Source organism: Prunus persica, chromosome G1 (assembly GCF_000346465.2).
Source record: "Prunus persica cultivar Lovell chromosome G1, Prunus_persica_NCBIv2, whole genome shotgun sequence".
NCBI classification, from domain to species: Eukaryota; Viridiplantae; Streptophyta; class Magnoliopsida; order Rosales; family Rosaceae; genus Prunus; species Prunus persica.
Genome location: NC_034009.1, coordinates 32936765 through 32961014, shown reverse-complemented (window position 1 = coordinate 32961014; position 24250 = coordinate 32936765). Strand labels below are relative to the sequence as shown.

General features: G+C 36.1%; 3 protein-coding genes across 3 annotated transcripts; 2 read left to right on the top strand and 1 right to left on the bottom strand.

Annotated features, from left to right (window-relative positions):
* Window positions 652–5363, top strand: LOC18788630 (WD repeat-containing protein DWA2). Its single transcript, XM_007222172.2, has 13 exons — window positions 652–835; window positions 937–1020; window positions 1167–1299; window positions 1895–2006; window positions 2439–2538; window positions 2917–3044; window positions 3576–3645; window positions 4003–4091; window positions 4266–4311; window positions 4422–4495; window positions 4589–4662; window positions 4736–4794; window positions 4950–5363. Exons 1-13 carry the CDS (start codon window positions 791–793, stop codon window positions 4989–4991), a joined length of 1056 nt encoding a protein of 351 aa, XP_007222234.1. The 5' UTR covers window positions 652–790; the 3' UTR covers window positions 4992–5363.
* On the top strand, window positions 7481–12161 carry LOC18788990. Its single transcript, XM_007222054.2, has 11 exons — window positions 7481–8066; window positions 8186–8277; window positions 8461–8654; window positions 9014–9053; window positions 9560–9641; window positions 9788–9865; window positions 9977–10102; window positions 10323–10444; window positions 11281–11320; window positions 11425–11499; window positions 11697–12161. The coding sequence occupies exons 1-11, from the start codon at window positions 7732–7734 to the stop codon at window positions 11854–11856; spliced, it is 1344 nt and encodes a 447-aa protein (XP_007222116.1). The 5' UTR covers window positions 7481–7731; the 3' UTR covers window positions 11857–12161.
* Window positions 13853–19314, bottom strand: LOC109946505 (uncharacterized protein At1g04910). The gene is made up of 10 exons (XM_020554590.1): window positions 18688–19314; window positions 18556–18609; window positions 18343–18433; window positions 18029–18105; window positions 17443–17531; window positions 17110–17299; window positions 16075–16256; window positions 15624–15726; window positions 14999–15330; window positions 13853–14907 (listed from the first exon to the last, which is right to left on the bottom strand). Exons 1-10 carry the CDS (start codon window positions 18874–18876, stop codon window positions 14463–14465), a joined length of 1752 nt encoding a protein of 583 aa, XP_020410179.1. The 5' UTR covers window positions 18877–19314; the 3' UTR covers window positions 13853–14462.

Sequence of the window (24250 nt, the reverse complement as noted above, 5' to 3'; positions counted from 1 at the left end):
AAAATACTTTCCTCATTATCATCATCATGTAAGTGGGGAAAAAAAACTTATTTATAACTGGAATAATATTATTTTATTATTCTCAACTAATAATATTATGATACGTGAAATTTTTTTTAAATATGTCATTATGTTTATTATATTATTGGACGGAAATAGTAAAAGATATTATCACCGTTGCATGAGACTACATCCTTACTAATAGTAATATAATATGTGTGTATAATTTTTTCTTTTTATGTAATTAATAAATTATTTTTGCACATATATCAGATAATGATTCGCAAGAAGGAAGAGTATCTCCTTACATAAAAGGAGAATCAATATCCATTTATTTGTTAGAGAGGAAAAGTAAGAGTTTGGAAGAGTATAAGCAACTCGGTCCTTTATCCTGCAGAGGCTGCTGTTTATCTTTGACCTAGCGTTTGATCTTTTCTTTTTATTCTCCGATGGGTGGGTTTTCTTGGTCTTTTATTTGATGCTAGTGTGGCTTGTTGGGCTCTGGGCTTACAAATGTTTTCTGCTTGTCGGGCTTTGGTTTGACTCAAACATGGAACAAAATTTTGAACATTTTATGTTGGACTTCTACGTTGGTTTTACGAATTAGCCCACAATGGAATATGAAATAATGAAAAAAATAAAAAATGGAAGGTATTTGTTTGGTAATTGGCCGTTGTGAAATGCAGGAATCACTCTCTATCAGTCGGTGTTGTAAGCGCGGGGTTGGGTTGCATGCAACAAGTCCACAAAGATTGTGGTGGTATAATCAGGCAGTGCATCAGCAGCAGCCATGCAAGGAGGATCGTCGGGCATCGGATATGGTCTGAAATACCAGGTCAATTCCGTTCTTCTTCTTTTTGTCCTTTCCCAAATTCATAAACCCTCTGATTCTGAATTTCTGATTGTAACTATATCCCCGTGTTCTGAGAGGTCCAGGCTAGATGTATATCGGATGTTAAAGCTGACACAGATCATACTAGCTTCATCACCGGCACTCTCAGTCTCAAAGAAGAAAATGAGGTTCACCTTCTTCGTCTTCCACAAATTTTATAAATAAATATATAAAATGGGAGTTTGTATTTTGGATCTGGATCTTTTAATCTAATGAATGGAATTGAAATTGAATAGGTGCATTTGATCTAATGAATGGGATTGAAATTGAATAGGTGCATTTGATTCGGCTTTCTTCGGATGGAACCGAACTCGTATGCGAGGGTTTGTTTTCCCACCCCAACGAGATCTGGGACCTTGCTTCCTGTCCATTCGACCAGCGCATCTTCTCTACTGTTTATTCTACAGGTAATTTCTTCTCCATTTTTCTTTTTTTATTATTTATTTATTTGTTTGTCCCACCTTTTGTGTTGCTGCAATATGATTGGCGCTCAACCTGATGCTTATGCGTTGCCATATTGTGAATGATTTCTTAGTGATGCCTGAAGCTGGATCATGTTTTGTGGTTCTGTGGTCCATAAAGTCAAAATTGGGAATTTGATTGCTTCATAATTTGGTATTTGAACTCATTAGGATAAGCTTGTCAATTGCATAGCTGAAATCCAAATATAAACAACGACGGCTGGTTGAGTGTTGGAGTCGTATTTCCCCTGATATCATTTAACCTTTCAATAAAGCTTTTTGGTCTTTTTTTCTTTTTCTTTTTCTTTTTTGAGTGAGTATATCCACCAAAATACTTTGATTACATATTTCCACTATTAGTTGGATGGTTTACTCTTTTATTTTTCTTATTGCTCTATATGTTTATGCTAATAATGTTAACTAGAAATCATCATCTGTTAATTTATTTTTTCTGTATATATTTTTTCTTTCAATTCTCTGCAAATCTGGTATGTCGGACATTGGGATTGTTTTCTTTATATAAAATTCCATGTACTTGAAGGTGAGTCATATGGAGCAGCAATATGGCAGATCCCCGAGTTATATGGTGAACTGAATTCCCCTCAGTTGGAAAGAATTACCTCCCTTGACTCACAAGTTGGCAAGATTAAATGGTCAGTATGCCTACCCTTGTCTATCCCTGGGCATATTTAATTTCCCAATTGCATTTTATGAATTTCAGTTTATTCTTTTTTCTTAATTTGTATATTACAGTGTGTAAAAATATTGAATGAAACTGAAAGGACCACTAATAAATCATTGCTTCTAATAATTAAGTTTTAAGGTACAAAATCATTTATAATATGCTTAAACGGAAGATGCTTATGTAATGCTCTTGGATCATACACTCTTTTGAAGTAACTCATGTACTATTGTGGTAACATGTGTTATATTGTTATAACTTCTTGGAATATAACTTGAGCTTAAACTTGTCTTATTTGTTTTGAGATTTAGTTTGGTATGAACTGTGTATCCTCTGTTGGACTCATTGATCCTACCATGTTGTTTTGTGGCTCTCTTATTCAATGTATATATGCATTGAACAGCATTCTTTGGTGGCCATCTGGAAGACATGATAAGCTGATCAGCATTGATGAAGAAAATCTGTCCCTGTGGAGCTTAGATTTATCCAAAAAAGCTGCTCAGGTATTTTTATAATGAATTGATGATGAGATCTCTTGTCAATCATCTGCAGTTATAGTATATGTTTTAGGATAAGTTTTCTTTCTCTTTCCAAGATTTGAAATTAATATGATTCCTGCTTCATCAAAATTTACTATGCATGAACTGTAGAAGGAGAAAATATGCATATTATTGACTAACTGGGGGAGGAAAAAAGACAGGATGTTTGTCCTCTCTCTCTCTCTCTCTCTCTCACAATTTTTGTATTCAATCTTGTTACCATAAGAAACCTATGGGCCTTTTAAGACCTTAAAAGCTTTTCCTACAAAAGCCTTAGTAGTTGATGGAGTATCACTTTGAATTTCAGACTGATTCTTATTTAGGTCTTTTTTCTGGGTCCAGGTACAATCACAGGAGTCTGCTGGCGTCATGCACTACTTATCTGGTGGTGCATGGGATCCTCATGATATGAATGCTGTTGCAGCAACTTGTGAATCATCCATCCAATTTTGGGATTTGCGGACAATGAAGTATGTTTTCTTTTGATACTATGTAATTGCATTGCTTTTATTTGTTAATCAGGACCAACATGAATGTCCAAAACTTAAAAAGTCAGGTGTGCGTTTGAAGCATGTATCCTTTCCTCATTTTTTCTGTTTGGTAAATTCAGCACATAAGTCGAATAGCTTTTGTTGTAGACAGTGTCCTTAGTCATTTGCAACTCCAGGCTTTGTGTTTTGTATTGATTCTCAACAGAGGAAATTTATAATGAACCAAAAGTATTGCCAAGTGTTTCTTACAAACTAATGTTCCAGTTGATAGTCACAACATGTTGTCTTTGGCATTTGAAGTGTGTCTTCAATGAAATAGCTCAAACTAAGGATTTTGTACAAATGGCTACCATGGTACTGCCATACTGCTATATGGACTGCCTCATCATCTTGCAAATTAGAATTTATATCAACCAAGAATGAAGGAAACTATTTGAGGGGCTGTTACTTGTTTGAGGTTTTGGCATCAATATCCTTTCTTGATCAATAATAGTACTTGTTTATATGCAGGAAGACAAATTCAGTTGAGCATGCTCATGTCCGCAATGTTGATTATAACCCGAAGAAGAAACACGTGCTTGTAAGATTTTAGTTTTCTATCCATTCTCTGAGTATGCTCATGTTCACGTAACTTGCATGTCTGTACACATGCACTCACACAAAGACATGGATTAGTAGTTTATTGTGTTGCATAGAAAATGAGTAACAGTACTTTTTATCTCATAAGAAATATATCTTCTTTCAACTTTGTATGGATATTTATTTACAATATTAGTAAAATGACGTTTGAACATTTTCACACAAACAAGGATTTACATGATGCATTTGTATCTTCCAAGTCAAGACGAAGTGTTTTTTTTTTTTTCATTTCTCAATATGACGCATATCACTACCTTTTGTTCCTTTGCTATACCGCAAATTGTTAACACTTTTACAGATTACTGCAGAAGATGAATCTGGGATACGCATATGGGATCTTAGGAAGCCAAAGGTCCCTATCCAGGAGCTTCCTGGACACACACACTGGTAACTATTTTGTGTACTGTTGCATTTTGGTCTCTTCAACCATGTTTTTGCTTGATGAGCCTTTGTGTATCAGTGTATGGTTCAAAAATTCTGGGATGCTCATACTTGTGTTGAAGAAGTTTCAATACTTGCAAACTTTAATGCTCTGATTGTTACCCATTGAAATGTTTCCAGGACGTGGGCTGTCAGGTATAACCCTGAGTATGACGGGCTGATTTTGGTTTGTTCTCTCTCTTTCTCTGGACATGTTGACTTTGTTGAGGAGACTAAAAACCTTGGTTTGCATGCTTATTAAATTGAAGCTTTTCTGATAAAAATATGTTATTGCAGAGTTCTGGTACAGACTCAACTGTCAACCTGTGGTTGGCTTCTCCATCTAGCAATGATGGCTCAATATCTGAAAGGTAGTTTTCTTGCCTGATGTTCCATGAATACTTTTTGTGCTGACTAATTACATTCCTTGATTATACTGGTCGTTCTTATCATGTTTTTGGCAGCCTGGTTGATTCACCAACTAGGCGGATTGACCCATCGCTGAACTCTTACAGCGACTATGAAGATAGTATTTATGGTAATTGCTGCAACTCCGTAGGTATATACCTGAACTTCTACCATAAACTAAATATTTTTACTTGACACTACAGGCCTAGCTTGGAGCTCTCGCGAGCCTTGGATCTTTGCATCATTATCCTATGATGGGAGGGTAAGAACACTAGTAACGCTAAATTCTATTAGTTCTTTCATGTTAAATGACGCTAGTTTCAATTGCAATTTGCATATGTGTCAAATGAGGCATCCTGTAGGACCATTTGAACTCAGTCTATTTAATGTAAATTCCTTCTTTTCCATGGAAAACAGGTAGTTGTAGAATCAGTGAAACCATTTCTCTCGAGGAAATAAGGTTTGGCACACTGGTCGATTGCTATGATGGGTCTACTTGGGTGCGTGATTCTAGATATCCTTGTTTGCCTCTTGTCTCGTCTCTGGTAGATAAATCACTCAAGGAGACCACGAAAACTCTTCTGAATGATCAGATTCTAGTTCCAGATTTTTTGAGTGTACCATACACTCCCTGATTACATGCCTCACATGACAACAATGTATGTTATTCCGATTCAAACATCAACAGAATTTTGGGTGCTGTGAATACAAAACTGCAAAAGAGGCAGGGCTAATGTTGTGAGATGGACTGGCATTTATGTGTTAAGAGTACAATTCCTCCTTCTTAGAATTGGGTTTTTTTTAATTTTAAAGATTGATTTCCTTTCTTAATCGATTGGGAGAGAATTAAGAAAAAAGAACCAGTGATTCATGTGGTAAATGTTTACTGAGCCTCTGGCGAAAACCTTGTTATCTCTCTCCTCCGATTTTGGAGTTTCTCAAGGTTGACATTGCTGGCCGGCCTAAGCCAAGAAGATCATATACTTCAATTATCTTTTTCTTTGCAGAGGCTAAGGCCTCCAATCTTACCCCAAAAAGGGAAAACTTGTAACGTCAAACTCGGAGGAGACTGTTGAAGTTGGATTTTTTGTTTGGTTTATAACTTGGTGTTCAAATTTCAAAAGCTTGTAGCATGCCAAGACAAAAATAGATTTGTTGGCGCCTAAATATTCTTCACGAAGTGACACTAAGCTTATCCAAACACGTGCCCTTTTGCTGCTTTGTATTGTGATCACAAAAATGTGTTTGGTTTCCTCGTCCGACAGCACCAGCAGAGATCCAAGTTTTCGCACATGTTGTATCAGCCAGACACGTGGCACTCACTTCACCACGGCTTACCTGACACGTTCTGCTTTACACGTAAGATATTTTATCCACAAATACTCAAATAATGACACGTTCTGCTTTACACGTAAGATATTTTATCCACAAAGAAGCTCATGGTTAACAGGTGCCCTCGCCATGTCATCATGGTGCAAACTGCTGACGCGTGGCCCAGCAAACAAGTGCCCACTAACTACCAACTACTCTGCCTAGTGGCTAGGGGCTAGTAGAGTGGAGAGGGACTCGGAGTGACTAGTACTGCTAGGATTGGATTGGATAATTGAAGCGGATCCCTCCCTTCCGTCCTGCTTGGAAATTGGAATTGGATAAAGTTATGCTCGTTTCTGAATTCTCATCCCTATTCATTCAGTATTCCCGTAGTTTAGAAAATCTACTTGCAGACAAGTTTCTCTTCCAACATTGATTTTCATTTCCATTTCCGAGGCAAAATCCACTGTTTGGGAATTGGAATCAGCAAGTTCCCCTTATATTTTTAGCCACTTTGCAACTTTATTACAAGCCTCTTCAACCATGTATCTTTTATTTGTTTGAGTTTATAACAAACCAAACTTCAAATTGAATCTTGTTCTAAATAAGTGAACCATAATTATAGTTATATCTTGTCTTTTGAACTTTATTCTGGATAACTTGAGCTCATAAACGTATTTTTTTTAATAGAAGAAACCTCCTTCAATTGAATTAGTTGGAAAACAATAACAAACTTGAGCCAAAAAGAAAAAGAAGGATGAATAAAAGGTAATGACATGTTTTGATAGTAAGGAAAATTTGGACAACTGAACTTTAACTCAAATTATAATTTGTCACCTCAACATGCATAGTTGAAAATGGTTCAATGTTCCTTGATGTAGCTACGTAATTGAGAAAATAGAAAATGATAACATATTTTATTGATGCTTCATCCTTCAGAAAAACCTTTTGTTCGCATATTTTTATGTGATAATGAGTGCAAATTGAAATAGGTGAACACCGAACATGTGTGTATAAAATTCACAGGTGGAATGAATTTGATTTGAATTTTTAAGATAGGATTGATGGCTCAGCGCGTAACACGTGGCAAAGTGAGAGAGAGAGAGAGAGAGAGAGCGCCATGAGGGGGAGGGAGAGAAACTCAAAGTGGGTCCACAATGCTGACGTGTCACGGTGATGAGATTAAATTGCGGGATTCGATGCGGAGCCATGGCCGATTGCGATGCGTTGCAACCACCAATCTCATCCGCAAGTTGCCAACCTTTTTCATAGGAGAGCTGAGGAGACTGGACTCGAGAGAGGGGAGCTCCTCCTAGGCTCTGCTGCATCCCATTTGTAGGAGAAAGATTTTCATAACACTTTTTTGTTATTTCAATTAATGACATATAAAGTAATTATTTTACATATCATTATATTATTAGTTAGAAATAATCAAACAGTATTATTATTCACATTACAAATAAATTTTTCTGCATTCAAAGCCCCAAATCATTCAATCGTGGCTCAAATGTTCTATCTGTTGCTTTCATTGGCCCCCCTCTCCTTCCTTCCCTTCTTTGGCTAGCAGGTGGCTCTTTATAAATAAATATACAATTTACTCAGTTTCTATGTAAATAAATTAACAAGGAGATTACTATTTATTATTAATCAATCAGTTGCCCCAAAATCCAAAAACCAGAGAGAGTATACTCTCCACTCTCCACTCTCCACTCTCCACTCCCTTATTATTTCCCCTTTCCTTACTTAAAAGAAACAATCAAACAATCACCAACACAACACCACTCCCACTCTCTCTCTCTCTCTCTCTCTCTCTCTCAGCCCTCAACTCAGCTCTCTGAGGACTCCTCAACTTCCTCCGCTTGAGAATTATGGCGTTTTCGTAAATGCAATGGCAGCCACTTCTAGAGGGTTCGCTTCTCACCTCGATTTCAAGCTCCGCCGCCTCGCTTTCCATCCGCGCCCTCACTCTAGTACCAGCAATGGCGGCTTGGAGGAGCTGAGGAAGCGGAGGAGGTTCAGCCTTCGGGGGGACCGACGCGGAGTCAGTCGAATCAGTTGCTGCTGCTCAGACTCGGTTGTTCCGATTCGCTCCGGAAAGAACGCCGAGAAGGCGGAAGAGCGGCGGTTCGATTCGAAGAAAAGGCCTCCTAGAGCTGGAGTGCAAGCCTCTGCTGCATTGCCCTTCTTTGCTTCGTCGTCCTCGTCTTCTTCTTCTGCTGCTCAGTACCTTATTAACTTCAAATCTATTCTGCTGGTTTTGTTTTGTAGCTAGCTGGGTTTTATTTTAGTGTCTATAATGAATCAATTGTCTAATTGCTATTGCCTATTGTCGATTGCTGCAGATCTCATTTTTTGTCTAGACAAGAGAAAAATTACCCCCGCTGTACCCCTAGAAACTCTGGTCCACAATCTCGTGACACTCCACCCAAACGAGGTAATTATATCAATCAATCAATCTATTTGAGGATATAAGATAGTAATATTAATATGTTGTACTGCGCAGAATCAGATTGCTGTTAGTTAGTGGTTTGTTGTTGTTCCATGGATGATAATAAGAATAACATATTTGGTTGGCGATTGTGCATCTTGATATTGATTCACTCTACTCTATTATTAGATACTGGTATTGCCAATGAGAAGGACTGGGGCATCAGCTTGTTAACCGAAAATGTAAACGAGTCTGGGACTAATGAAGATGGCAGTACATGGTATCGAGAAAGTGGGGAGGACATTGGCGACAATGGATACAGATGTAGGTGGACAAGGATGGGCGGTACCTCCCATGATGCTTCTTCACAATGGAAAGAAACGGTATCATAATGGTTTCGGCTTTTACTTATACTTTTTCTTAACCTTTGCCATGTATGACTTGACTATCCTTCTTATTCACCTCTCTGGGGACTGGGACTGGCACTCGTGCAATCTCTCTCATTTGTTTACTTTAGCAATAGTTATGATCAAATTCTACGTTTCTACTCTCTAGGTTCCTCTTGTTTCGTACTCAGGAAGTTTTAAACAACTAGAGGGGATTTAGACATCCTGCTACCTGTAAACTATCATCATCATTATCATAAAAACTAACTCTGCTAGATTGGCTTTTTTTTTTATAACCCCATTAAGTATCATCCCAGGTGGATGCATTTAATTGGATTTATTGATCTCATTGACAGTGGTGGGAGAAAAGTGACTGGACCGGATACAAAGAGCTAGGTATGTCTTTCTTGTCTATCTTCAAAGTTCAAATGTTGGCTATCATTATCCATCACCATGACATTTCAATGATTTATTTATGTTTTGTATATTTTTTTTCTTACCAAAAAAAACCACAAATTTTAGACTGAAATCCACATAAACAAAGCAACACAATCATTTTTAAATACAGGAGAATTTTTTTTACCAAATTTAAACATTGTGGGTCATCTGATAAATAAAAATTGTAGGCACTGTCTTTGTAGTCTCTATATTCATCCATTTTCTAGAATTTTTCAACTAAACACTTCCCACTGCTGTGGCAAACAGGCCAAATGTCTGAGGGCATTGAGCGACAATCATTCATAACATACGAGATTAATTAATCAATATCTGTTTTTGTGAAGCCACTGTTCTGTCATGTATACATTTACCGTCAGTAGTCTTTCAGAAAATTTCACTACTATCTATCATGGGGCATGGATACAAATAGGCATGCATAATTCACATCTATTATCTTTTCATAGGTGTGGAGAAATCTGGTAGAAATGCTCAAGGCGATTCATGGTGGGAAACTTGGCAAGAAGTTCTTCATCAAGATGAATGGAGGTCTTTATTTATCGCTCTTTTTTTTTTTCATATTAAAATTTAGAGAATTACTTGTAAGTTACTAACTGAGCTGTAGTTATAGGATTTTTGAACCTCTTGTTTCATTTTTTCCCAATACAATAAATGTGGAAACTTTGAAAGTGCAGTAACCTAGCAAGGATTGAGAGAAGTGCACAGAAACAAGCAAAATCAGGCACTGAGAATGCTGGATGGTATGAGAAATGGTAAGCTAAAGTCTGGATGCTAATTCATCTTTATTCACATTGTAATGCATTTAAAGAAATGATGAAATATGTGGAATATATGGACGATCATACTTTATAATTTGGATACAGGTGGGAGAAATATGACGCTAAAGGCTGGACTGAGAAAGGAGCACACAAATATGGTAGACTCAATGAGCAGTCATGGTGGGAGAAGTGGGGAGAGCATTATGACGGAAGGGGATCTGTTCTCAAATGGTTCCTCTAATTACATTTTCTGATCCACTTGATTTAATTCTTCAGTGTTTTTTTTTATACTGAAAGACACTTCATTGTGCAATCCTTCCTCTCTGAAATTTAAAAAGTTTTTTTGGCATCTTCTATTAGCATTTTGATAATTTACAATTGAAAGTATGTAGCTGAATGCAGCCAGCTAAAAGTATCCAGTCATTGATATATGGGCTGTTATAATTTTCAGGACTGATAAATGGGCTGAGACTGAACTTGGAACCAAATGGGGAGACAAGTGGGAAGAGAAGTTCTTTGCTGGAATAGGTTCGCGACAAGGGGAGACATGGCACGTATCTCCTAGTGGTGAACGTATGTGCAAGCAAATTGAACTATGATTAACCCACGAAGTTTATCTGCCTTTCTTTTGTTTCCTTCTATAACCATTAAATCATGCGGCATTCTTATATTATGTTTTAGAATTTCCTTGTGTAGCTGCTAGTATCCATATTGTTTTTCTCCTTAAGGTTTTCTAGCATATCGCAATTTATAATACAAATTTTCTCACCACATTATCTATTTAAGTGCACGTCACACGTACAGCGTGCTTTCAAAGGTATATGGCAACAAAACCTGAGAAATGCTGGAAATATTATATTATGGAATAAGTTTTTGCCTCACTCTTCAAGCCCCATTTACAGTCTTGATGGAAGACATGATGTATTATATTGTGGGTGAAGGATTATTCCATGATCACTGCACATAAGCACACATCACCCTTGCTGAAACCTCCAGTAATGAGCTGGTACCTATATATTTTCAGCCACAGGTCATGGGTTACATGTTTATATAAGCAAGCCCGGCCACCTATTTTGTCCCTGGAGAGCTACAAGAATGTTCCATTTATGATACTTCGTATCAGACATAATGTTAGCCTCCTATTATTTTTTGCTTTTTGTGTGTGTTTATGCACTGTAGCACTCCTGATTTGCAGGGTACAATCATTAGCACAAATGTAACAGGCCTGATTTATTGTTCCTCTCTTTCAAGATGTTAAAGGAATATCTATGTTACTGCTTTTCTCAGTTGTCTATTCCCTAAAATTAGAAATTGTCTTGAATCCCTTCCAATATTCAGATCTTCATGTTCATTTGTTTTTTTATTTATGAAGTTTGATGAAACTCTGTTTTCTGTTCTCTCATGTCTAGGTTGGTCAAGGACATGGGGAGAAGAGCACTTCGGAAATGGGTATGCAAAAGGGATAAGCTTGCTGAACTGCATTTTTATCTATTCTTAGAAATCAGCCATGTATAAACGTTGTTTTGAGAAGTCAACTTCCTTTCTCTTTGCAGTAAGGTGCACAAATATGGGAAAAGCACAACAGGTGAAAGCTGGGATATTGTTGTGGATGAGGAGACCTATTACGAGTAAGAGTTGCTCTCCGTATCCCTCTCTCTCCACACACACACACACACACACACTCAGAAGTTGGTTCTATCTAGAGATTAAGTATATTGAAGCAGTGAAAAGGATCTCTGGGGCTCAAATAAAAATTTAGATTTTAAAGTCTTCTGTTAATGCTTGCCTACTGTATAGTAATTTTGATCTTCACTTTTTTATGAAGGGCTGAGCCGCATTACGGATGGGCAGATGTTGTTGGCGATTCTAGCCAGTTGCTTTCAATTAAACCTCGTGAAAGGCCACCTGGCGTCTACCCTAACCTTGAGTTTGGATCAACGCCACCTCCAGCTGATGAACCACCAGAGGAATTTTCTCCACAATGAAAAGGTGACGAAGTTTAGGGTGCCTTAGTTTAGAATATTGTTCCATTCCAAGTCCAATTATGTTGGCTGAAACTCTTCTCATGTAACGGAAACCTTAGTCTTTAATTTATTCATTCTTTCAATCGTCATTATTTTCATTTTGGGCGACTGCTACATTTTTTCGGATTATTTATTTGGGAGTTGCATTGTAATTTTTCCTGGCCCAACGTAGATTGCTAGGGTTCAAAGTGGGCACTGAGGATTCTGTTAGCAATCTACACATTAGGATTAATTTATTTCAAGTTGTGATCTTTGTTAAAGATTCATTCGACATTTTCGAGTAGGAAAGGAAAAGAAGGGCTTTCATTAATAGGCTCATTTTAGCATGATATATTATACAATTACCCATATAGAGCCCATTTGGAGGGAAAAATATAAAACTAGTCACTTGTTATTTTCTAATTGGTTCTTAGTGTGTTAAAAAATTTCTAAAAACCAATTAAAAAATACCACATAAACTCTATATGGGTAATTGTATAATATGTCATATTAAAATGGGCTTACCACTAAAAACCTAAAACTAGAAGAATGTTGTAAATTTTGATTGGGCTAGACTTAAAACATTCCGGCGAAGTTGGCACCTAGGCCTAGCTGCTATTGCAATGATATCTTATCCATCGTTTGAGGGTCGGGGTTCAAGTCATAGCTATGTTGCACGGGTACGCCGATACGATAGGATTTGACGATACGGCAAAATTTCAAAAACTAGGATACAGGTATGGCACCGATACGGTAATATATATTTAAAAATTAATATAAATAGCAAAAATTAATATTGCATCTATCGTGTTATAATCATCCATCGTAAGTACCAAACATAAAACTAAACACAAAATACAAGTCTATTAACAAAACACAAAATACATGTCTATAAACAAAACATAAAATATAAGTCTCCACAAAAACAAATTAAAACGTTGAGAAGTCACTTCCCAAATCTCTCTAACTCCATAGGATTTTATAATTTTGAAAATGACCGAACATATTTTCAAAATTACTCCTTAAAGTATCATAAATGTATCAGGATCGTATCCTTGAAGTATTGGAAAAGTATCGTAAGGTCAAACTTTCAAAAAAGTCAACGACACTCCTATATCTGTATCGAAGGCGTATCTTACCCATATTGGAGTATTGAATACTAGCATACCCCTCCAGTTAGAAGTATCGGCGCAACATAGAGTCATAGTATTCAGGCGCTGGACTAAAAATCAAAATTTAGAGTTCGCCATGCCAAGTCAAAATTTAGTTTCAGCAATGGTTGAAAGTCCTCCTATTTGTGGTTTTACACTAAAAATCCAACGCTATTGAACTGGCTTGGTGTTTTTTGGGTCGAAGAACTATCTCGTTCAATCTGTCTAATTTAATCTTTTCACTATATTGCGGCCTTTTTCTCATTGTTATGCAAATATTAATTAAACTCTAAACGGAAACAAATTAAAAGAAAACAAAGAAAATCGTTTCCTATTTTTGAGGAAATGTTTATGCTTTATTTTATTACTAGCCTCTCAGCACGCGCTTTCGCGCTTGAGAGAGGTTTTTAAAAAAAAAATTTTAATTTATTTTAGAATTAAAAAAATAATGGATAGTTGTGTTCTATAAAAATAAGATTCATTATCTGATTTTTATTTTATTTTATATTTTTTTTAATATGAAAAAGTATGAAATTACCATATTATTCTCATTTAATTAATAATTTTAATTCTTAATGTTTGGATTAACAAATGTCATTTTTTGGTATTTTAAATATTTCACTATTCTCTACCTTTTGCTTTATATATATAGATTAATTTTTTTAAAAAAATTTCAGTTTAAAAGATTGTTAATATTATATTATCTTCATTTAGTAAATTTCTTCCTTCTTAATATATTTGAGAGCCAATGACATTTCTTGGTATTTTGAATTTTCACCTTCAAAGTCTTCCAACTTCGTACATACTGATGAGAAAAAGAAAAAAAATTAGACATCAAAAGGAAAATATATATCTCTAGATTTTAAACTGGTCAAGTCCTCCAGACAAAAGGAAAAAGGGAAAAACAGGTCTAGTCTTATAATTAATTTACAACTGCCATCTGTCTCTCAATTCGGTAAAAAATATTAGAAAGACTGTAAACCAAACCCCTCAAAACCAACTCCCCTTGCACCTTTATGATATCTCAGGTGATTTGGAAAGAAGCTAAACATTCTTGTGAGTAGTTCAAATATTCTTAGTATAAGCGTCGAGGCTCAATCCAACCTTGTTTCCAAACATCCATTCTCTGACTGCTCACATCCGCTTCCGACTCATTGCCCCATCAAAATCCATCTTCCGTTCGTGACCATTGCAATTGCACATAGGATGCTTCGCAAGTTTTGAGGCCGAAAATCAGTTTGCTGTCATCAAATGAGCCTCGTGCCAGTACCCACAAAAGTAGGGGATGCACATTATCTATCCTCAGTTTTATATACAGTTGATATAGGCAGGTAGGAGGGTCCATATTCAAAACTTTTGGGCAGGCTAGAGCTGGAAATAGCTAAAGGGAAAGATATGAGGAAGAAATTGCACATTATAATCAGTTGAACATATCGTCTAATCCGAAAGCAACTCCTCCAATTCAGGTTCCTCGGAGCTGACAGCGTCATAATCCACACCTGTTCTGTTAAACATATCATTGTCCAGAGGGCCACTTTGATCCTCATCCTCATCAGTATCAGGCCATTCTGGATCATCTTCCACGTTTTGGGCATCAGATTCTACTTCATCTCTTCTTGTTTCATTAATACCCTTACCATATTTTCTTGGTCCCACATCCCTCTTGACCTTGGCCTGCGAATCTTCACATATGCAGGTGTGTGGGTTCTCATGAAAGCTACCCCTGCCTGGCCTCACTTCATTTGGCTCGCCCATAAAGCCTCTCTGGTAAGTACGAACGCTAGAAGCAAAAGCTCCCCAGGTCATGTTCTCTTTGCTTAGGAACAACCGGTAGAGTTTTTTAGCATTCGGACGAATAGTAGGCTTATGTCCAAAATATCTCCTGCAAAAGATAAAAAATGTGAACTAAGCAGGCAGAGGGAAGAAAAATAAGATGAGAAGAGAAGTAGAAAGGGCAAAGAAAGATAACATACCTTCGTCCAGCTAATATTTTAGCCATATTACCATTGTTGTTGGTGACAAAGACATCACTTTCATCGCAAACTATAAAGTCAAGTGCAGCCATGCGAGAAGAAAATGAATAAAATGGTTCCAGTTCCTCCTTCGTTGCTATTGTATCTTTTGAATAAAAGTTGGGGAATAGTGCCTTAAGGGGTGCCAATGTTTCTTCTCCTCCATACACTTCCCCTGATGCCACATAGATATGAACATCACTGCCATAACCCAGTGCTCTCAACATCAGACCAACTTCTTCTGGAGTAAGTGGACATCTCCCATGCCTCCTTGGCTTATCAGGATTGCTTATCTGCAACTCCATCCAAATACATCTTATACATACCAATCTATAGATCCAGATCAATGGGATAGAAATCAACTCAATACACACATCATACGCATGATCGATTAACATTTTCTTTTCATTTGCCCTGATAGTAGCGTTTTTGTTTGTCTTCACTATGTAAATACAACTTGCACTTGCACATTTTTGAAAATTTTAAAAACAGAGAGTTAGGTTTTAAATGTCTTATTCTTAAATATTTGATTTCAGGGTAAGACATAAGATTACACAAATCCAAAAGAACATCACTTAAGCCTTACATGTAAAGTCTTCCACCTCCTTCGTATTGCACCCAGTTCTTTCCTTTCCTTATCTCCTCCACCATAATAACATCCTGAGAATGCAAGCATATCAGGTTCATACCTGTAACAGTAAACGTTTAATTATATCAAGAAACCATTTCACAAGTAACCCTTAAAATTTGCAGAATCTTATAAGTAATGGGGGCACAACCTGTTACTTGCCTAAGTGTGTGAAGGAATTAATGGGTTTTGTTAGTCTACTCATGAACATGTATTTCTATAAATGTATGATGTATCAAATAGATATGGAAATCCAAGTATACAAATGTACACAGAAATATATGATTGTTGGAACAAAGAATCGACATGCAATTCCATGGATTAATCTACATATATCCAAGAAAGACAGCAACAAACCAAGACCATATGGTAGTGCTAAACACAAAAATTAAAAGACAGATAAGATTACCTCAGGTGCAATGCAATATAATGCTTGCTTCTCATCCTCATTCGATGAACCAACTTTTTAGCCATTTTCTGTATTGGGTCAGTAAACTTTAAAGCATGGTAGTTTACTCTACATCTTAATTTTTGAAGATCTGTACTCAACTTGCTTGCAAGTCTGTAGTCAAACTTGTTGAGCTGAACAGCCTGTCACATAATGAAAACTAATAAGTGCCTTTTCTGTAAATTTTAGATACTTGTACAACGATTATTCAAGAAGACATATTCAGGGTGCCAAAAAAGGGGAGCCACTCATCAAGGGATCGATAAAGGACTAGAGACCCGAGTCTAGTTAGCCTAAAGCTCAGTTTGGCTCCCCTGCTTGCAGCCTTAAATGTATTATAGAAATAATAGGAACTCAATTTGAAACTGGGTAACATATAAGGAAGTCAGCCAGAAAGGGGACATTTCTAAATGGTATAGGCAATAAATAATATTACAACGATTCATATTTTTGAGCATATTAGATGTGAATATAAGTTTGGGAGTTAATACCTTTTTTATTACAAAACGCGAAACCTTCATGAATTAAGAGTCTATAAGAAAGTGTCTTTTGATTTAACAGGATATGTGCAGATAAATTAATCTATTAATCTTGTATCAATGAACAGGGTTGGTAGTTTACAAATATTATACTTAGGGAAAACAAAACGTCTGACCAAGAAATTCATTCTGTTATGCCTTTCCGTGTTTACTTCGCATTGGATTCATGGCAGTTAAGAAATGTTTTGATTTTCACAAAAGGAAAATAACTCCATCATTTGGTCCACAAGATTGGGCACTGGATAATGTGAGTGCATGAACTATGGAAATATCATGTACTTCAAAGTAACAACTGAAAAGCAAAGTGAAAACTTAAAAGTAACAACTGAAAAGCAAAGTGAATACCAAGATACAAAAATAAGCAAAAAAGAAGGTCCCTGCCACTTAGAGAGGAAATAATAAAAGAAGTTTCTACGCTCTACAAGAAATTAGAAGCTTAAGAGAACTGAAAACTTACATGCCTTTTCAAAAGAACAGGTAATACACGATTCTGATAACATCTTTCACTACACTTCCTTGGGACACGCATAGTTGATGGTGTCCATGTTTTACCTCCCTTTCCCCTTCTAGGGAGCTGCTTAATGATTTTAACATCTTTTGATAGAAAAGATATAAACCAATCAACATCAAAGATCTCTGAAAAGTTACTGCAAAAGAAAACAATTGATTTGTAAATTTTAATTAAAGAAAACACTACCTCTACATGTCACATGTTACTGTAATAACAAAATCCAGAGTGTAAGTAAAGAGGGCAGCATATGTAGAATATGTAGGCAATTCAATGATTGACCTCGCATCCTTCCAGAAAGACTTCTGGTCCAACTTTGGAACAACAAGACTAGCATTCAGTATACGAGCAGCAACAACGGCATCTGTAATCTGCCCAAAGTATAGGTAGAGTAAGTTCCATACCAAAAGTAAAAAAGATTATGCCAAAACTCTAGCACAAATGCGACACAGATAGGTCACAAGATATGTCACTGAATAGCAATTTCTGGATTCCAATATAAGGAGAAACTAAACTATTTACAGTAAAAATCAACTAAATCAAAGGCAACAAACTGCGTCACAAATTCTACTCTTGGATTAAGAAAACATATCAACCAATTAAATAGAGCATTGTGTCTCCAGAGTTCTCACAAATACAAGGGAATAAAACGGTTAGAAATGCATACATCCAAGCATCAAATATCTTAACTAACACAAGGAAAACTCCTAGTCTACCTAATTACTCCATTTACCCTCGTTAATGCCATCAGTTAAACTGTCAGAGTTCAGGTGAAATCAAACATCCTCTCCGACATGCTGAAAGAACCATCAATGCACTAATTATGATTGGAATGCTGCAGTTGAGAAAAAAAAGTAAGGAAAGTTACCCCAGTTCTTTGTTGATTCAAACCTCCACTGGTTGCAATTGCCAAGTACCTATTAGGAGGTGTAATTTCATCAACATCTGCAAATATGAACAAGACAGCTATTCAGGATCAAATCGAAAACAAGAGTGTCATTGTGAACACAAACAGAACTGTCATTTTACGAACCATGTACATAAATTCATAACAGTAGAAAAATGATAGAAACGGCAAACAGGCACTGTCAATCAATTACAAAACCCTAGACCTTGGTAATACTTAAAATGGAAAGATAATTGGAATAAAAGAAGAAGAAAACGGCGGAAAAATATACGCACTTGGAAACTTGTGGGTCGCATTGCTGCATCCATAGTAGAAGTTTGAATTCCTAGAAGTCCAAATATCGCGATCTGATCTCCCTCCACGGCTCTGATTTTGAAGAAGTAAGCGAGAAGCGTAAAGATCCAACCAATACCTGACATTGTTAGACTCAAATCCGGAGGAAATAACGAAGTGAAGAAATAAAAAGAAAAGAAAAGGAAAAACCTAACCGGAACACGAAAGACTGGAACTCCAATCGCATCATCGTCCACGCCAACATTGAACTGGAAAGAAAAAGATGAAAATAGAAGCAATTAGGATAAGAATGTAATGAAATTAATTGTGAAATTGTACTGTCGTACCGAAGAGGAAGAGTGTTGGTGACGTGGTTGATGGAGGTGATTGACATCAAGAGGAGAAGGAGAAGGAGCAAGAACCAAGAGAAGAGCGAAGAGGATGAGAAGGGCTCCGGAGATGGCGGAAATGAGGGGAAGAAGAAAGCGAAAGCGGTGGTAGTAGTGGAGGCGGCGGCGTTGAAAATGAAAGGCCATTTCGTTTTTTTCCTTTTTGTTGTTGGTATTTTGGAGTCGTTCAGTCTCCTGTGTGTTATGTATGAATAAATCCGTTGGGTTTGGAATTTGGATGAATGAAATGAACGAGGGAGGCAAACAAAGAAAGAAAGAGAATGAGCTGCTATAAACACAAACGCAAACAGAGAGAGCACGGAGAAACAAATCGCCCTCCCTCCGTCCCTCCCTCGCACCCGCAGACTTGACTGTTGCTGTTACAAATACAAATACAACATTGTCTCTCAAATCAAGACTTGGCTTTGGAGTTTCGGCCTTTTTGGCCTTTCGGAGGAGGAGGAGGAGGAGGAGGAGGAGGAGGAGAGTGCTTGTGATTGTGGTTGGCAGCCAGCCTGTTGCTACTACTTCTCTGCTCTTCTCTGGTGCTGCCGTGTCCGTCTATCCTTTCCTATCAAAATCAAATACTCCCTTCACCGGGGGACACAAACAAACAACCAATCAAATATAAAATTTTAAAATCTGTTTTAACCTAGCCAGTTTTTAGTTGAGTGTTGCTAAACGAACTTTAAAATTAACTAAGTACACTTTATGATTTAAGTACACTATAATATTTAAATTAAAATATAAAATTAACTATGTACACTCTATTTAATTACCAAAAATACTCCGAATACAACCTAATTCACTCTATCACACGACATCAAACCCATTAGAATTTGGTAACAGCATTCGTCAAGGTCAAGTGGCATACTAAATTATTCGGATATCATGGCTGAGAAGCTTTGATTCAAAGGTAGCAGAAAGCCTCTTGTTTTCTCTCTGATTTATTATTTGTCATTGCCATGTGGTTCTTTAATTGATTAAATGATGTTTACCGGATCTTAAATTAGAATGGACAAAAACAAAGATAAAAAGTTCAATTTAGGGATGCATGTATCGTGATGACCTTGTTGGGATACCCCTAGGAAATCCTATTTTTGTATGATTAATGTGTCTGGCCTTTTCTCCTTCAACACTAAATGGGCCTTCCTCAGTTTTATCTTTTAATTTTCCTTATATTTGAATTCTCTATGCATCACTTTCCCAGATTCGAGTTTGAATGAATTAGCCCATGTACCTCACTCAACCACATAATGGAATAGGGTTTATATCTATTTTCCCCATGTAAGCAGATTCTTCAACTCAAATCTCAAAAGTTTCAATCTGTATTTTCTTAGTTTTCACCCAAATTGAATTGGGTTTCTTCAATTTTTTAGAATTTCCATACACAATTACTGAATTCATGTTTCAATTCCAAGTAAGCACATATGAACTCGTTTGGTATTTTAATATTTTTTTATTGTCAAATAAAAGGAAATAACACAGTTTTTGGAGTAGGATTTTTCGTTTATGTTTTATTAGAGTTGAATGTGGTGAGTAGGGTGTACTTAATAAAATTACATTTGTTTCACAATTCAAAATATTCTTTTTGGTCATTTTATGTTAGGATAAATTAGTAATTCAATAAATAGTTTGATAGTAGGGTGTACTCAGTTAATTTTAGGGTTTGTTTAGCAGCACTCTTTAGTTTTGAGCTTAAAATAGTGTGTACATGTAATTAAATGATCCCTTTTTAATCCCTACTTTACAATGGGGGAGGGGGAGGACAATTTTGAGTCAACCCAATTAAACCGTTCAATTTAATTACTAGAGAATTTGGTTGAGTTGGGTTGGATATGGAGCATGTCCTAGTTTAAAAATATTATAAACTAGTATGTACGAGTTGAGTTATGGATTAGAATAAAAACTTAAAAGTGGGCTTAATTTTGAGTTAATTCGATCGAACCGCTCAACTCGATTATAAAAGAATTGGGTTAAGTTGGGTTAGCCTAATAATGAGTGGATCATAGAGTTGGTATTTTTTAACCCAAAACTCGATCCGAACTAGGAAACTGATCGAACCGAATGGTCCAATTTGATGTTATTTCTAAAATGTTCGGTTTTGGCACATAAATTGAATTGGACAGCTGTCAACCGATTAGACACCCAGCTTGGGTTTTGCAAACCGTTAGTACGACTGAACTGAATCGACAGAAGATTTCGAACCCCTAACCTCCAACTCACATACTCAACCATTTATCATTGCACCATAACGCTTCTTTGTTCAAATTACGTATTGCTAATATATTTAGTGGTATCATTCAGATAAAATTAAAAAAAGAGATTTATTAGAAAACCCTAATATCACCCTAACACTATTATAGTCCCTAAAGCCTCCTTTTCTTCCTCATCCATCATCTATGGGTGCTCTCTCTCTCTCTCTCTCTCTCTCTCTCTCATATTCTCTTTCTCTATTTCTCTTGCCTTATCTTATCACCACACACACACACGTCAAACCGCCGTCGGTGTTGGTAGTGGTCCCGTGTTTAGCATTCTAACCACCATTGGTTCGGTAGTCGGGTTGTGCCACTCTGTTTGGTTGCCGAACTGAACCTATCCTAGTAGATCTTGAGTCCAAGAAATCATAAACCGCTATATATCGAGTTGGATTACGGGTTGAGACAAAAAACAACCCACCCCCTACTTTATAAGTACATTGTTTCATTTAATTTGATTGCCAAACAAATAATATGAATGTGCACCTCATTGATGTCTTGTTGCTAGGAGTAGGCACAGTTCCGATTGGTTTCACCTCAAAACCATGACCAAACCAGTTACAATATAACGATTTGGTTTGGTTCGATTTTGAAAAAAGCCATAAAGAAAACTGAACCAAACCAATGCAATGTATGACGGTTTGTTTTGGCCGGTTTGGGCCTAAGCCTAATTCTCTTTCTTTTTGCATTTCTTCAACATTGTTAGCCCAATTACAACCAACAAATTCACAACTTGCTCCATACTTAAATCATTCTAGAGTACGAAACTGTCCTAAAGCTTAATATGCCATAACACTTCAAATTTCAATAACTAATATAGCTCAATTCAAATATCCATATATAGTTATTACCTAATTAGAGTATTACATATGTAAAATATAATATAAATGAATAAATATACAGATGAACGGTTTGGTTTAGTTTAGGCCGATTTACAAAAATTCAAAACCAAATCAAACGAAACCATATATGATTTGGTTCGATTTTTAAAACGTTTGACTTTTTTTAGGTCAAAACCAAACCAAACCGGTAATTACAATTTGGTTCAGCCGAATTGATGCTGGTATGTGGTAATTGTTTAGGCTTATTTTCAGTTATTTATTTCTAATTAGTTCACCACTTATTTTTATGTCAAAATCATTTTTTTCTTTAATTTGTTTTTTAATTAGCAAATTTTAAACTCACAATTTTATTGCTTAAATCTGTCCTCTATTTATTTACTTATTAAGTAGATGCTATCAATTATGTTGAAAGGGCAACGAGTGCTATTTGTTTTAGAAAACTAAAATAAATTTAGGGATTTTTGTACAAATGTCAACTGAACTTATACCTCAGTTTTAATTTGTCAAATTAATGAAAAATTTAAGAGAAATGTCACCTTAATTTTTCAAAATTCATGATTTGTCATATGATTTTAACACTATCCAATTTTCCATCCATTTTAAATGGTACTTTAAAAATGAAAAAATTATTATATAAAAAATTGTATATATTTTAAATAATTAAAATTGGAAAGAAAAAAAAAATTCTCACCTTCCCTCATCCCTTATGTGCCACCGGCAGCTCCATTGAACCCCACCCACCATGAAATCCATTCACTCTAACCTCTTCGCAACCCCTTCCTCCATTCCCCCTTCACTCTTCCCCTTTTTCCTTCTCTCTATATCATGGAACACCTACCCTCCACACACAAATTTCCTCAGACCACCCAAACCGAGTCCACCTTCTTCTTTTTCCTTTTTGAAAATTTTAGACATGCTCAATGAACACCATAAGAAAATTTATACATGCTAAGAGGGAAAGAGAGAGACAAACAGAGAGAGTAGAAGGGGAGGGGGGCTCATGTGCGATGTGTCCTGGGGGCGGGTGAGGTTGGGGTGGTGGAAAGAGGGATAGAGGCATAAAGATTACATTTCTCTAAATTTTTTATTTAAAATGACAAATTAAAACTGAGGTATAAAATTCGGATGTGTTATAAAGAAGTGAAGCTCACATAAATAAAGCTAGGGGGTATTAGTCAAAAGATGGAATTATGATGTTGGAGATAAATCATTATGTCTCCCTTAGAAGCCATTTGCTTTGCCTATAAATAGGCATTATTTCTGCTTGTAAACACACACGAATCAGAGAAGAGAATAGAGTCAGAGTCAGAGAAGAAAAGAAAGAGTGAAGTCTATCTGAGGAGAAATTCTGTCAGTGTAAACACCACAAAGAGAAATATAATTCCACTCCCAATATTTCAGTGGTACTTCTCATACTCTGATTATTCTAGTTCTATAACATGTTATCAGCACGATAGTCTCTCTTTTTTATTTCTGAATTTTTTCCAGCTCAACACTATGTGGTTATTTCTCTGTCTCCTCTCTGTCATATGTCTACTCTCACTTTACTACTATGACGACATGCAAACTTTCTTTTTTGTGTTCTCACAATTTTTATGTTGTTTCATCCATGCTTGTTTAATTTACTTCTTTGTAACGTAATTTGGAATGGTGCGGTTTTTATACCCCCCCCATTCTGTTATTTTATGGTGGTGTAATTTTTATTACCCATCGCGTTGTAACACAAATTATCATAACAAAATGATGGTGTGATATTAAAATCCATCTATTATATCTTGAATAGTGGCGCAGTTATATTGCCCGCAATATATGATATGTTATGCACTTCATATATATTAGGTAGTGGTTTTTATACCCACATTTATTTTATTTATGGTATGGAGTATGTTTATTACCCATACGGCAATATTTATTTAAAAGTGTAGCGCGAGTTTATCGTCCACATAGCTGCCTTTACTTTTATTTAAAAGTATGGAGTAGAATTAATGCCCATACAAGCACATTTACTTTTACTTAAAGTATGATGTGGAATTAACCCTTATACTTTATGAATTTACTTTATCGCATATTTACTTTTATTTAAAGTATGATGTGGAATTAACCCTCATACTTTATGAATTTACTTTATCGCACATTTACTTTTATTTAAAGTATGGTATGGAATTAACGTCCATACAACAAGCAATTTACTTTATGAATTTACTTTACTGCACATTTAATTTTATTTAAGGTATGATGCGGGTTTATCGCCCATACCAGCAAATTCATAGCACTTTATTTTTATCATCAATTAATATACCTGAATAATGAGGGCCTGAAATTCCTATTAATAAGTGGCTTAATGTCCCATATCCCGAGTCTAAAGTTTCGGATGACAAATTTGGCAAAACTGGAGTTTGCCGCCTTAGACATTTTTGGGGA